This window comes from Thunnus albacares, chromosome 10 (assembly GCF_914725855.1).
Source record: "Thunnus albacares chromosome 10, fThuAlb1.1, whole genome shotgun sequence".
In the NCBI taxonomy this organism is placed as follows: Eukaryota; Metazoa; Chordata; class Actinopteri; order Scombriformes; family Scombridae; genus Thunnus; species Thunnus albacares.
This window is the reverse complement of record NC_058115.1, coordinates 20,239,716-20,254,249: the sequence shown is the minus strand read 5'-3', so window position 1 is coordinate 20,254,249 and position 14,534 is coordinate 20,239,716. Positions and strand designations below refer to the sequence as shown.

General features: G+C 42.4%; 1 protein-coding gene across 11 annotated transcripts in view; it reads left to right on the top strand.

The window, feature by feature from the left end:
* The window catches only part of dlg3 (discs, large homolog 3 (Drosophila)), an 84,663-nt gene that overhangs the window by 49,575 nt on the left and 20,554 nt on the right, over positions 1 to 14,534 (top strand). For 5 of the 11 annotated variants that reach the window (XM_044363368.1, XM_044363369.1, XM_044363366.1 and 2 more), the window contains 8 exons: positions 2,356 to 2,409; positions 2,947 to 2,997; positions 4,293 to 4,417; positions 4,870 to 5,039; positions 5,384 to 5,520; positions 6,852 to 6,996; positions 8,248 to 8,410; positions 9,273 to 9,398. In XM_044363368.1, coding sequence (XP_044219303.1) covers positions 2,356 to 2,409; positions 2,947 to 2,997; positions 4,293 to 4,417; positions 4,870 to 5,039; positions 5,384 to 5,520; positions 6,852 to 6,996; positions 8,248 to 8,410; positions 9,273 to 9,398 — 971 coding nt within the window. Of the gene's footprint in view, positions 1 to 2,355; positions 2,410 to 2,946; positions 2,998 to 4,292; positions 4,418 to 4,869; positions 5,040 to 5,383; positions 5,521 to 6,851; positions 6,997 to 8,247; positions 8,411 to 9,272; positions 9,399 to 13,285; positions 13,445 to 14,534 lie in introns of those variants that run through there. The other 6 variants (XM_044363374.1, XM_044363373.1, XM_044363367.1 and 3 more) reach the window with 5 other exon arrangements.

Genomic DNA, 14,534 nt, shown 5'->3' with positions numbered 1-14,534 from the left:
ACTGTGGATCTGTATTGGCAAGAGGTTATCTGTATTTTACATTTGACTCTTTTCAAGCCCCCAAAGAAATCAGGGTGATCAGTGTTTTCCACAAAATAGCATTTATGTCACAGAACAAAGACTTACTTTGTTAAGAATTGTCAGTGTTGTGTATTCTAAATAATAATACTATAATTAATTGTATTTTTAATATATTTTATAGTTGACCCAGTTATCATTAAGTAGCAGAGGAGACATCAGCATTTATTACCTTAGAAATGAAACAATCTGTTTGCCAGTAGGGCTGCAACTACAGTCAGAAACAGTGAAAAATGCCCATCACAATTTTCTAGAAGACAGTGTGACATCATCAGATCTAATTTTGGCTGACCAACAGCCCAAAACCCAAAGATATTCATTTGCAAGGATGTAAACAGGTATTTTGCATTTTTCCCCGGAAAAAATGAGAGAAATGTGCCCATTATAATTTCCCAGAGCCCAAGGTGACATCAATTATTTGTTTTGTTCAAACAACAATTCAAACACTATTGATAGTCAATTTATAAGGATATAAATCTGCATATTTGAGAAGATGGAACTAGCAAACGTTTGGTCATTTTCCTTAATGAATTATTTAAATGATTAATCAATTGTCAGAATTTATATCGATTACAGTTTTTCTCCATTTCTTACATTACACATTATTTTCTGCATATAAACACAATGTGCCTCATCTCTAAACCAAGTCTGCACAGCACTAAAGACATTTCATCCATTCAACTCTCACTGTGATTGTATGAGAATAATATGAACAGGGCTTGTGTTCCCTTCACTATGTAAAGTCTGAAATCTCTGTGATTTTCCATCAGATCAAAACTTCAGAACGCAATTGAAACTACACAAGAGCACTTACACATCCTTTACTCGACAAATGCTCCAAATATGATTTGTAATGATATCATCTTAAAGTCTTGTTGTGAAGTATTTGATTTACACAAGTCAAAACATCAACAACAGCTAGATGACAGCAAGCATGCCTTTACATAACTCCTCCACATCCAGCAAGCAGCAGCGTCTTGGTTGAGGATGAACATACTTTGGTTTCTGGTTGCCTGAACTTTGCTGAATTTATAGTACGACTGTACTGGATTCACTGTAGCTTTTCCATTTGATCCCCAGTAACAGAAGACAAGAGTTACAATACAATTGATGCTCTGTATTACTGACTCTGTTTTTATTTCACTTTTCTATTCCACTTCCATCTTTTTTTCTACATGTTTATGTTGCAAAACACAAATGTTGCAGAATCTAAATGTGTACCAAAAATTTCCCACCTGTGCTATGTTCAGAGCATGTGTTAGATAGATATGTTTCAAATGGGAAGTGTGTGTGTGTGTGTGTGTGTGTGTGTGTGTGTGTGTGTGTGTGTGTGTGTATACAGCAGTATAATATTATAGTAAGTTTGTGTTATGACAGGGTGGGCGTTTGAAAATTATGTAGTAATGTTTGATTTTGGTAAGAAGGTTTTTGTAAAGTGTGTTGACTGTATTGATACCATTGATACCAATACTTTATATTGGTGGGGAAATGGGAGGTTTAATAATGTATTGTAATGTTTTGTATGTATGTAATGTATTTTAAGAATTATGTGCAAGTAGTGGAGAAGAACTGTAATCTCCTGTCAGTCAACAATTCAATTAAACTACTTGTTAATGTAATTGATTAACAATTGCTAACTGTTGTAATTATTAATCTAATTGTTTCTGTACTAGAAATACCAAATAGGTGGTGGATAATGTGTTTTGATATTAATGAATGATAAAAGGTCAATATTGGCTCAACACATTGATCTAATAATAAATCATAGAATAAAATATACATAGGTTAACTTATGTTGCGCAGTATTTTTACAGTTCTGTTTCATATAAACTAAGTAATCACTGAACCATGAAATCATGCGTTCTGTATGTTATACTACGTGCTGTTTTTTTTGGTTTTTTGTAAGTGTGTGAAATGAAAGTGAAAGGGTGGGGCTGACGTGGTATAAGATTATTGTCCCAACAGCTGCAACACAAGCCTGTTTGTTTTATGAGGTGACCGCAGGACGTCTCGCTGTGGCTGTTAATAAGCAGCGGTCTCTCTGCCCCAGTCCTCATTCTCAATCCTCACACCTTCCAAACGACGCCCCCCCCCAACCCCCTCCCTCCCCTCCTCTCCCTCACCCCACCCCCCCCAGTCTCAGCCCCAAGGAGACTCACTGACTGTTCCCATGGCATCCGTTCACTTTGCTCCCAAGTGATAGTGTGTGTACCGCATTACGTCTGTGTGCTGCCAGCCTCGCACACTGAGATAATGTGTATCTCTTCATATTCACAGGCCAACCCTCCCCCCATCATCGTCAACGCAGACTCACTAGATGCAGGCCCTTATGTAAGTATCTGTTCTCTCTCTCTCTGTACAGTATACATGTCTCTCATTCACACTTCCTCTGTGTCCAAGCATGAGCGTGATTGTGTGTGTGTGTGTGTGTGTGTGTGTGTGTGTGTGTGTGTATAAAAGGGCCTCCTCCTGGTAGCAACATGCTGTTTGCCATGTGGACCGACATCCATTATCCCATTGACCCTGCCTGTTTGTGAGGAATGTGCATTCTGCAGTTGCACATTTAGCGTCACAGCGCATATGCATTTACAAAAAAGAAACTTTTTTTTATTGTAGCATCAGAAATTCATGGTGATATTTTTAGTTAGTAAAACAATCTGGTGAATGTATCTTCAGTATATTTTGTCAATAATCCTATTTTCACGGTTCTCAGTGTTCAGTCTGTACATAGGTCTGCGTGGTATTATATGGTAAAGGATTTAGCTAAAACATTTGCATGCATCTCTTTTTTTTCTTTAACTATTTTTAGAAAATGACATAATTCAGGTTCGGTGATGTAACTAACTATTGTTCTTTTGCATTTGACAGGTAAATGGCAGTGATGGGATGTACAAATATGAGGAGATCATTTTAGAGAGGGTGAGTTTTACCAGTTTCCTTGTAACATTTTTTTTTTCCCAAAATTTGCACATTCCTCTTTGATGTATTTTTGCATGATGGATGGATTTCTCCCCACTAGGTGGTAGTAAGCAGCTCAGTCTTCTCTTACTGAGTCTAAAGAACATAAAAACCAAGGAAAAATCTTAATACTGGTATCAATACATTTATATGAGAATCAAATGACATGGTGGTGTTATAGCTGTTACATCACTGCAGTAAGAATGTCTTATGTGTGATGTCTCATGTGAGTATGAGCACAGAATAACGCCAGTGAGGCATAGCTTTTTACATAATCCTGATGCACATGTCATCAGCAGACGCCAGAAATGTAAAGTGCTCTCCTGTTCAATTGTTCAGCAGGCACCACTGCACTTGTCAGCGGTGGTTCAGCTTGTAGTGGCAGAGCTATACGTTTCTGCTCTCATTATTCCACCCACATATAGATGCACCTCGGAACCCACAATGGATGCACAGTGTCTCTCTGCCCCTTCCACTCTAAGTGGCATTTCTGCATGCAGAAAGCTTAAATAAAGTATGCAAAGCCACACTTTAAAAGGTCTGTGGGTGTGTAACATTTGGTGGTAAGGCCCAGTCTATTCCTCTCAGCTCCAGAGCAGCACACTGGGAGGCCTCAGCCTCCCTCTGTCCTAATTTGTTGCGACTGTTGCTCATTAATTATAGAAAATAATAAAGTGAAGTCTTTTCTCAGCTGTCTTGTTTGCTGCCTGTCTCTGTGGCCACGGCTGTCAGATGCAGCAGTGTGCCCGGACCCACTCGATCCAAATGGGTCCTCTGTCATTTCAGGGACAAGAACGACGGGAGATGGTTGTGTCTGTCTCCTGCAGAGAGTGAGAAGCTCTGTATCATGCAATAGCAATGACGCTTCTCAACTCATCTTTACTTTAGATCATAAATCCACTTCCCTGCAGACATAGGGCAGTTCCACCATTAATGCCTCTCTGTGGGTTGATGGAATAAGCGTGACATTTTGAATGAAGTGCCCTCATCTAATGGAATACATGGCATTATCATTCGTCACATGCAAGGACAAACACACACACACACACGTGTCCACGAAAATGGACATCAGAAATGCCTGGAGAAATCCCTGGAGCAGTTTGCATCGATCACGTGTTCCTCTGAGATACCAATACACTTAAGAGCCATATTGTACTGACCTTGAGCCCACATTGGGTCCATCACTTACATCTAAGTGTGTGTGTATGTTGTTTATTGTACCCCCACTGAAAATGCCAATCATAACCTGTGTGCAGGGGAACTCTGGCCTGGGCTTTAGCATTGCTGGAGGAATAGACAATCCCCACATTCCCGATGATCCGGGGATCTTCATCACCAAGATAATTCCTGGAGGAGCAGCTGCTATGGATGGAAGGCTGGGGTAAGTCTCCCCTCCTTACCATGTTACCCTCCCTGCTTCTCCTCCTCCTCCTCCTCATCCTCACCTTTCCTTCTACTCTTTTCAAGCTCCTCTGTTCCTTCCATCCTCTCTCAGCTCTTTCTCTGTACTCTAACCTCTCTCCTCTTTTTCTCTAACGCTCACCACCACCATGTCCCGCCAGGCAGTGCTGTGTGGGAGGCAGAGTTTCTACAGCCCTCTGCCCCCAGGCTCTGTGTGTTTCCTCAAAGTTATGATTCACAGGAAAACCAAAGCCTGAAACATGCAAAAATTATGATATGGAGTGCTTTTTTATGTGCTTTGGAGGTTTCTGATTACATTGGCCATGCAAGGGTCTCCCCGCCTTTGTGTGGCGCATTAACTCCATGTTGTCACCTGTTGACTGATATGGTGAAGGTGTTGTATGATATATATTAAAAGCCGTCTCTCCTCAGGGTGAACGACTGCGTGCTGCGTGTGAATGATGTGGACGTGTCTGAGGTTGTGCACAGCCGGGCGGTGGAAGCCCTGAAGGAGGCAGGGCCAGTAGTGCGGCTGCTGGTCCGGCGGAGGCAGGCCCCACCTGAGACGATTCTGGAGGTCAACCTGCTGAAAGGGCCAAAAGGTCCGGGAGACATTACACACATCACACACTATGATAGAAATATAGAAGTTCATTGTCTCGTATCCAAATCACTGCATGAATGCTGAAACACCACAAGAGAATTAGATTAATGAAAGATACTTTGTACATATAGGAATGGGGTTAACTTATTTTTCCAGGACAAATGTACATTCAATTCATAAATAATAGGCTTTCTAACTATTTTAAGGCAACACTGACAAATAATTCAACTACTCAGCAAATAAGGGACAGCCCCAGCTATGGAATATATATAAAAAATGTGTAAAATCAGATGATTTCCAACACAATTATTAACTCTCTCACTGTCTATATTACTCAATCAGGGCTTGGATTCAGCATTGCCGGAGGGATTGGCAACCAGCATATCCCAGGAGACAACAGCATCTATATTACCAAGATCATAGAAGGAGGAGCTGCCCAAAAGGATGGACGGCTGCAGACCGGAGACCGCCTGCTAGCTGTATGAGCCTAAACATCCCCTCTGACTCAGTCGCATCAAGTGTTCTAGTCAAAATGAATTTGTTTCGGTTGTTTATGTTGTTCACTAGCAAGTTAGCAACTTTTCAACAGACTAAATCAATGAGGCACAAGCCATCAGTAGTTGTTGATTCTATACAAACACCTATTTATGTGGCTGAGTGGATTCGTAATGGACATAGAAGAGAAGTACATTATCTGGTTGATTGCCCCATCCTGTCATTTTAAGCTAAACCACAGACAACTCACATCAGCATTCATGGCTCTGAGCATGATCGATAATCTACCATTTATGCCATACCACGGGGCGATAAATAGGCCCGTCTGCTGGGCGTAAGAGTAAGACATATTTTATGTGTTTAAGGATACAACATATCAAAAAAGAAAACACTTATCCCTACGATCTTTCTGTAAAAGTTGCAAATAACTTGAGCTACAATATGCAATCATTTACTGAACTTCCTACAGAGCTCAGATTTATACAGTGTGCATTTGCAGCCATGTTTTTAATCATAAAAACACATATCTATCACATATTTTGAACACTTAAAATTTTAAAGATGATGTATATATGACCTTTTTAGTGCCCCTGACTTTAATGAAGGACAAATTAAAAACTCTATAGGAACATGGCAGTTAACAGATCCTTAAGTACACGGATCTGGTACCACACTAGACACTCAGTCATTGTGCAAGGGAAATGTCAATTCACAACAGAGAAAAGGCAAGCTGTCATTCCACTGAGAAACGAAACTGACGACTGTGTCATATATTATCAAAAGGCATGTAGATGCTGGAAATAAGTTTGTCATACCTCCTGTATGGTAAAAACATGTAGACATTTCATTTGCAACACATCAACTCTACTGCACTCTGGGTGTCTTAGTAGAGTTATAAAGGTTTTAGGTAGTTTTCAATAATATAAAACCCAACATTTCTCAGTTCACATGTACTCTGCTGTGAGTTATTTACAAAGAGCACATTTTTTGAGATTTAACCCAAAGTGCTAAAATATGGTGTTCAAATACTTTCTTCAGTTTATTTCCAGGGAACTGAGTCTTAAAACTGTAGAAATTCAGAGCATCTTCAGAACCTCTACCTACTGCTTTTGACCTCTGTTAACGCTGCACAGCACACCAACCTTCTGATGAAATGTACTGAAATCTCATAATACTTTCAAGCTATGATTCATTATTGTGTTGGCTGGTGTGATGGCTGGTGTGATGTTGTCACAGTACAGCAAAGACACGAGGTGTTCAGGTGTTGATACAAGGATTTTTTTCCTCCTGTCTTCTCGACAATCATCGCATTCAGGTGAACAACATCGTGCTACAGGATGTGCGTCACGAGGAGGCGGTGGCAGCGTTGAAGAACACCTCTGATATGGTTTACCTCAAGGTGGCCAAGCCGGGACCCGTGCATCTCAATGACATGTACGCCCCTCCGGACTACTCCAGCAGTACGTATCTACCTCTTCCTGTTCTTCTAGTCTAGTCTGCTGAATCCCTAAAGTAAATGTCAGAAACTACATTTTATATTCACTAATCCATAAGCAGTTAGCTCCAAAACCGGAACAGGTTTATTTATACAAAATGTTTGACATAAGGTAAAGAGTGATTTATAAGTCAAGGTCCATGTTAGCGTGTTTTGCACTGGGAATCGTCTTTTTATCTTTATCAGAGATGTTTCAGTGGACCTGCATGAATTTTAGTGTTGGATCACTGTTCTCTCCCCAAAACTGCTATGCCCAGACACCCACATAGTGAATGTAGTGAATGCTTGCACACACACACACACACACACACACACACACACACACACAATCCTTCCCACAGCAACAACAAGCGCAGTTCTCTGCCTCCCACTGAGTGTGGATGGTTTCTCACATCCCACCTGCTCATGACAGCCCACGATCTTGGGCTGCAGCATCTCAAATTTACACAGAACAGTGAGTTAGTATTAGAGGGGGCTACTTAGGGCTTTTTTTTTTGTATGTTCTAAATGTTTGCAGTTGTCAGGGTTTATGCGAGCCCTTAATGCAGACTTAACCCCGCTCTGACAGTATAACCCGTGGTCAGATGATCTGGATTTGAAACGCTTGTTTTATCATGTTCAACTGCCTCCATGAAGAATGTAAATTTGGGGAAAAGTTTTTGTTTTTGAAGCCTGCATGCACATTTTGTATCATAAGGGACTACACACACTTTATTTATTTAGAAGAGAAAACAAAACTGAACAATCTGATTACAATACAAACTCTCTGATGTAATCATCCATCACCTCTTTGACCTACTGTGCTTGCCGTACTTGTGTGAACACAGTTTTCCTGTGCAGTGAGGAATTATTACAGATATTTGTGGTGCACTCATTTCAGTTTTACTGTACCTCCAAATAAATTGGTTTTGATAATCTGGCTTGTTTACAACCTGTCTGATTGTCTGACAGCTCATGTTTCTCACCCCAACTTTGTTTTAGCAATGTCACTGCATTCCCACATCTAAACAATAACATTTTGTAGGGTATAATGTTATTATAACTGATAGAAATGATGGCCAAAACTACACAAATAATACCCATGTTCTAATAAAATCTTTTTTTTTTGTGATTATGAAGTTGTCATTTCATGCGAACAGTAGAGTCCCCTGTTCAATCAGCTGTGCAGTGTTCCTGTTGTGCCTGTATTGTAATCATTCTTTCTTTCCCCCTACTGGTCTGGCCCTCCCTCCAGCCTTCCCCACCATGGTGGACAACCACGTCAGCCACAACTACATGGGGGCAATGGAGCCTAAGCCAGTGTACCCGCCACCCCAGGTCACCCCGTCCAGGTACTCGCCAGTTCCACGCCACATGCTGGGGGAAGAAGACTTCACAAGGTAGGTTGCAGGCTGGTTCTTCCATGAATGACTTTGCCCCCATACATTACACTCACACAGGCTGTATGACTGTAGGTTGGAAAAAATTATAGCACATATTTTGCTTATAGACAAAAGCAGAAGGCCTTTTTGTGACTTTGCTGTCCTAAGTGAAGAAACACAGCTGTGGAACAAAATTAAGACTAAATGTCTTAGTCTGTAAAACAATTATGTTAGTTATGCATTGGTTTTCTTTTTGTTTTTAGCAGCCTCCGCTCCGTTTAGTTGCTGTTTTCCAGGTGTCGTCATAGTGTGGTTTTCTTTGAATGACACATTTAAACAGTTTAAAGTGCCTTCATGAAGTGTTTCATGAAGCAAAACAAGTCCTCAGTTTACAGTTTTCAGCTCATCAGGGCCCTGGTGGTGCATACTGTGTTATAACTGGACAGTGTGTGGTGGCTATGTGCTGACCAAATGCTTTGCAGAGGGGCCTCTTGTCACTTCTTGTACTTGTTATGACTGTGTTTTAACCTTTGACCTCCTATCCAAGTACTGGATCTGAAGTAGCATTCATAGAGGCTTGATTGGAGTGTCCCACGAGGCCTTGAGTCATCTTAACCCACAGCTCTGGGGAGGAGGCTGTTTTCCCCCTGTGTGTGTGTGTGTGTGCATGTGTGACTGCATGCAGGCGTTTATTTGTGTCTGTGTGTTGTGGCGTGAACGTGTTACAGGATGACACTGAGTGTTCGTCCTGTGGCTCTGTAATGTCCTTGTACAAGCTGTCTACATGACTTGTATGTGCATTTGTCGCATCTTTGTTGGTATTTGTGCTTTATTTGTGTCCTACACTTGTCCCGTTCACTGTGATTCCTGTACCCCACAGCAGGGCTGAACCTATTTACAGTGTCATCCACAAACCTGGGGACAGCAAGGTGCCCCAGGCCCTCTACAGAGGCTTCTGTCCTTCCCCTGCTCCCTTGTGCCAAGGTCCACTCCCCTTCTCTGGCAGGTACTAACCTAGTCCATCATGCCTTGCTTAGCTAACCCTCCTCTGTATAGCTCAGCATCTGGATCTGGCATCAGACAGGAGTTGGGCCAGGGAGGGACGAAGGCCACCTGCCTCATTGCCACATCTGTGCACAAATTACACAAACAGAAGAGACAGATGAAGAGGAGAAAGATGGCAATGGACAGAAAAGAAAGAGGAGGGAAGGGAGGGGGTGGAAGGGTGATATTTGTAGAAAGTTCTTATTTTCAAGCAGAGCCATCTTTTAACTTCTTTTATCTTTCTGTCTCTATGTTTGCATGTAAATGTTTCCACACCTCATGTCTACTTTACTGTACTGTTTATCTGTTGGTACTTTAAACATGTTGCTGCTTTTTATGTTTGTGTGACATACTGTTCTTACATGCAGCCATTTTTAATCTTTTATAACCTCCACTGAAAGGTGCTGAACAACAAAATACTGAAACAACAACAGCAGCAAAGTGACAGTAGAGCAGAAATATTTCATAAGAAATTAGCCTATTTTTCTCTTGCCCTTTGTATATGTTTTTGTTTTATTTTTTAGCTCTACTGTTCATATTTTCAAGTGTCTACCTACCACTTAGTCATTATTTGTCCATCAATTTTCTACTAATCTGCTCACATCTATGAACCTAAAACAATATTGCCCTGTTTGTCGCAGTTTAAAATGGAGTCGTACCTGCTCTTCACAAACATATCTCCACAGGAGTGCAGCCGAAAGGGCTTCACGCTCCCACAAGCTGCTCAATTCCATCTGTCAGGAGGCATCGATAAAGCTGAGCCTCTGTCTCGGGCCAAGCTAGTTTCACTGGTGGTTACTGCTGAAGACGATAATATACATAATATCTATTTCCTCTGTTTGGCATTACCAAATGTGCACAAGATCTCCTGGTTTGCTGATTAAGTTTCAGTTATTTGTTTCATTTTTTTATTTACATCATGCATCACCTCATGGATGAATGCCCTAATTTTTCTGTGTGTGAACCATTGGTTTTATGTAATGTGTTTGTGTTAGCTCAAATTGTGTGTGTTGCATATATTCCATGCACTGATGCCATTATGTGTTTGTGCCTGTGTGTTTGAGAGAGAGAAAGACAGCCCCTGGTCTCGCTGTTTGGCTTTAACTAAAGGCAGGTTGTGGTGTTAAAAGCAAGTGACAGTACAGGAGGATGGGAGGGCACACTGAAGCCACCCAATATTCTCCTTTGCAGAGATGGAATGTTTTGCCTGCTGCTCCATGTATGTAAATATAAACACAGAGCCTCGCTGTTACCATAAATGTAATGGGGAGTAAGAGCCTGAACCGGTACGGGCCAACCAGTAGCAGCAGACAGTCCTGCAGCTGTCATGATTCATCTGCATGCTGGGAAAACCAGGCCATGCACTCAGGTCTTACCCCTCTCATCACCCATGCTGCCAGCACCAATCACACACACATACTGTACACAGAGACATTTGCCTCATAATGTGCTGACACATACGAGCACACATGCAGATACGCACACTTTAAATGCAATGCACAATTACGACACAGGCACATACCTGTGGGTATACATCCTGCACATCCAGACAACTCGTAAATCAAAGGCACAAATGAGAATGGCCTACATACTGTGACCATGCACGCACCTGTTTGCCCCTAGTGGATTTGTGTGTCATGTCTGCTGTATAATCAGAAAAGAGTGGCATTGTCTCCGAGGACATCATGGCCGACAACAGACTTGATCCCAATCACAGCAGATGAGCATCTCGCTCCGTCAGACTGACAGGCAGATAGCAGACACCTCCCTCCGACCCCAGCAGCTTTCCCATTGGCTCCGACCGTGAGGGGTTATTTTAGATGGATGCTATAGTAAGCACAAGCTTCCGCAGAAGTGGAGCAGGCTGGTTGTGAGGAATGAGTCAGAGCTTGTATCGGCCCTCTGCCCATCTGCACATCCCCCTCAATGGTGTCATCACCGACACATCCCCGACACTCCCCCGCCCCCCTCTCTCTTCATCTGATATTACCCCCTTTCTGGAGATATGTCAGTCCTGAACATAGCTGCCTTGCATCCTGTTCACATTGGGCTTGATAAGAGATAAAACCTCTGTGTTTAATATGCGTGTTTGGTGTAAACATACATGTGTGCACTGATGACAGTGTCAACAATCACTGAACAAGCATCTCCCCTCTGCTGCCCCTATCAGGACTGCAGTTGTTAGATATACAAAACAATGCTTCTAGTTAGGCTGCTTTGTTCAGGCACAGCTTGTGCAAATACAGGATCCTGATGACTGCAGCAGCAGGTGAACTAATCAGTAACTTTATGCATCTCACACACGCACAAACATTAAACCTTTGACTGATCAGCACAAGAATCAAACATCAATAATTAGGAACACTTTGACCTTTTGGTTAGCATTATTAAAAGCTGCAAAAGCATAAAGGGGAGTTTAAAACAAAAGTAATCAGATTCAGCTGAGTACTCATCTTAGGTGTTAATCATTCATCGCTCCAGTTTTATTCTTAGTCACAGTGAGAGGCATGAAATATCTTAACCTGTCTATCACCTTAGCAGTTAATAAAAATTTCCCTATGTCAAATTAGAAGAAAATATCAGACCATGAAGAGGAGATAGCCACAGAGAAAAGGAAGACAAAGACAAAGCAGCATTTAAATTGTATCTGTACATGCCTGTACAGAAGCTTATGTGATCCATTTGGGGAAAGGGAGAGATAAAGTGCTGCAAGAGGTAGTGTCTGTCTATGGAAAATGGCGTCCATCTGCAGTGTCCACCATTAATCAGCCAAGCAGAGCCAATTACTGGGCTGAGTCCAGGGCAGCATGACCCACTGAACCCTGCAGTCCACATATCCATTCACAGCTTTAGGATTGAGCTGTGACCGCCTCAGCCAAAACACTGAACGCAGTCAGGGAAAATATTGCGGTGAGAGTGGGGGGTGGTGAATTAGAGAAAGACTCACAGGAGAAATGGCTGGGCAGAGAGAAAGGGTTTTTTACCTCTCTATAACTGTTTACATTCCTGGCATGGATGAAAAGGCAAGGGGGGGAAAGGGAGGGGAGGCAGGTCTTGTGATAGGGAGGGAGGACTGCATTCAAAACTGTAGGAATTCACTCCCACTTTCCTTGAAAAAGGCCAGGCAATTATTATTCTATAGATGAACAGTACAAGCAGAAACACACATGGATATGGCTCCCTTGGAGAGAACCATCAACCTTGAGATCACACAAAGACTTTGGCCTTTGTTGTCCACGTATCCCACAGTTGTCTACATTGTTTTCCCTGAGAGGCAACCAAGCTCTCTGTCTAGCCATGTCACAGAATCTGAGGGTGTCAAATCAAAGGCCCGAAAGTCGTGAAAGTAAGTTCATGAGCTCCCCAGTTTGTTTACACTTTAACAAATTAGCAAGGAGCTTCTGGGAATCTGTCTGCCTAGTCTCCAGAGGGCCAGACTGACAAACAGGAATGTTGGTGTGTTGTATATGAGGGGGGCTGGACCTAAAGCAGCATCAGAGCAGAAGACAAGGGGACAGCATGGTGTAAAAGGGAAAAAACTTGGATAACCGCCCAACCCCATTTCCACACATCCACTGAGTGCTGATTCGCTTGATGTAACACAGTGTAGGTTACTCCGGATGTGCGGGATGTAGGATTTTGGCTTCTTGCTGTAGAATGATGATTTGTGTGGGTGCGTTAGGGTTAAGTGTTAAGTCTTGCCTTGCTAGTGATGATGAGGAGAGAGCATGTGTGACAGCTCAAAGAGGAGCTGTTTCCCATCACGGCGCACAAACATGAGATAGGGAACACCAGGCCCCGAGCACAGGAGCTTTGAAAATTGCCCAGCCCCTCTCAGTGGAAGGCCAGATAGGAAGAGGGGTCGAGGAGTAACTCAGGAGCTGAGTGATGTGCCATAGCCATGTTCACAGTCAACGTCTCATCTTCCATGTCGCCTGTGAGGAGCCAGCCTGAATGCACGGTTAAGAAATGCTCTTTCGGAAGCAAGCATCGGATCTGGATCCTAAGGTAACCATGGAGATTTGTGTGCCTCGTCAAGCTGGGATGAAAAGCTCAAGATGGAAAGCAAGGTTATTTTAAGCTTGACTTGACTGAAGGCACGTCAGCTGTTTTAGCATATTTAAAGGCAATTGCCACTTGATTTTTTAATTTCATTTTTAATTCTGGTACTAAAAAAACAGTTTTTGCTTCACTTAAAGGCTATGGAAAAAGGCAAGAGCATAAAATGGCAAATGTTTTGAGCCTTGCTACTACAGTTTTATTAAATCTGTCTGTGATTGTGCCTTGTAGAAACAATGCTGTTGAGGAATCTTGCAGACCTCGATTAATCTTTTTCAGTGATCTTAGGCAATGCTGCATACAAGTTCAGTTCATTTCAAATGAATATAATAGTTTCACAGTCCTGTTTCTTCAGGCACTGTTGTACCAGTTTGAACTTTCCATTGCTCTTCATGTCTTCAAGTGGAGCAATCAACCCTTTTTCCAGCCAGTCATGGGCATGATTCTGAAAGTCTGGAATGCTGCCTCAGCTGCCATCGATGGGAAAATGGTCTTAACAGCAAGTTCGAGCGCAGCCATTAGGGATTGAGTAGGAATTGTTCCTGTAGACCGCAGGCTGAGTACTTCGAGAGAAGACCACTAATGGGAACCATGCTGTGTGTGTATGTGTGTGTGTTTTTGTGTGTGTGTGTCTGTCTATGCCTACGTACGTGCGTGCATGTATGTTTTATGTGTGCATCTGTATATAAAGTATTTGAGTGTGTGTATGTGTGAGACCAGTGTTGGGCTTCCTAGAGTGTGTGTGTTTGCATTTGTGTGAAGTGTGTTCTCAGAGGGCTTTTGCTGGACCACAGCAGCGGTTTGGCCTCTCTAGCATCTTAAAAAGTGAGGCAGTCTGAAAAGCCTGCTGGAGGATGAGTCATAGTGGCTAAAGCTAAAACAGAGCTTGAGCGGGTCTGTCGAGCAGGAGGTGGCTCATTGTGTCTGCGTACATTAATATGTGTGGGTGTTAAAGTGTGCACACGTGTGCACATTTACATGAGACTGCCATGAGGAGCAGAAAGTCCTATAGCCAGTAGATAATAGGCATTTGGAACCA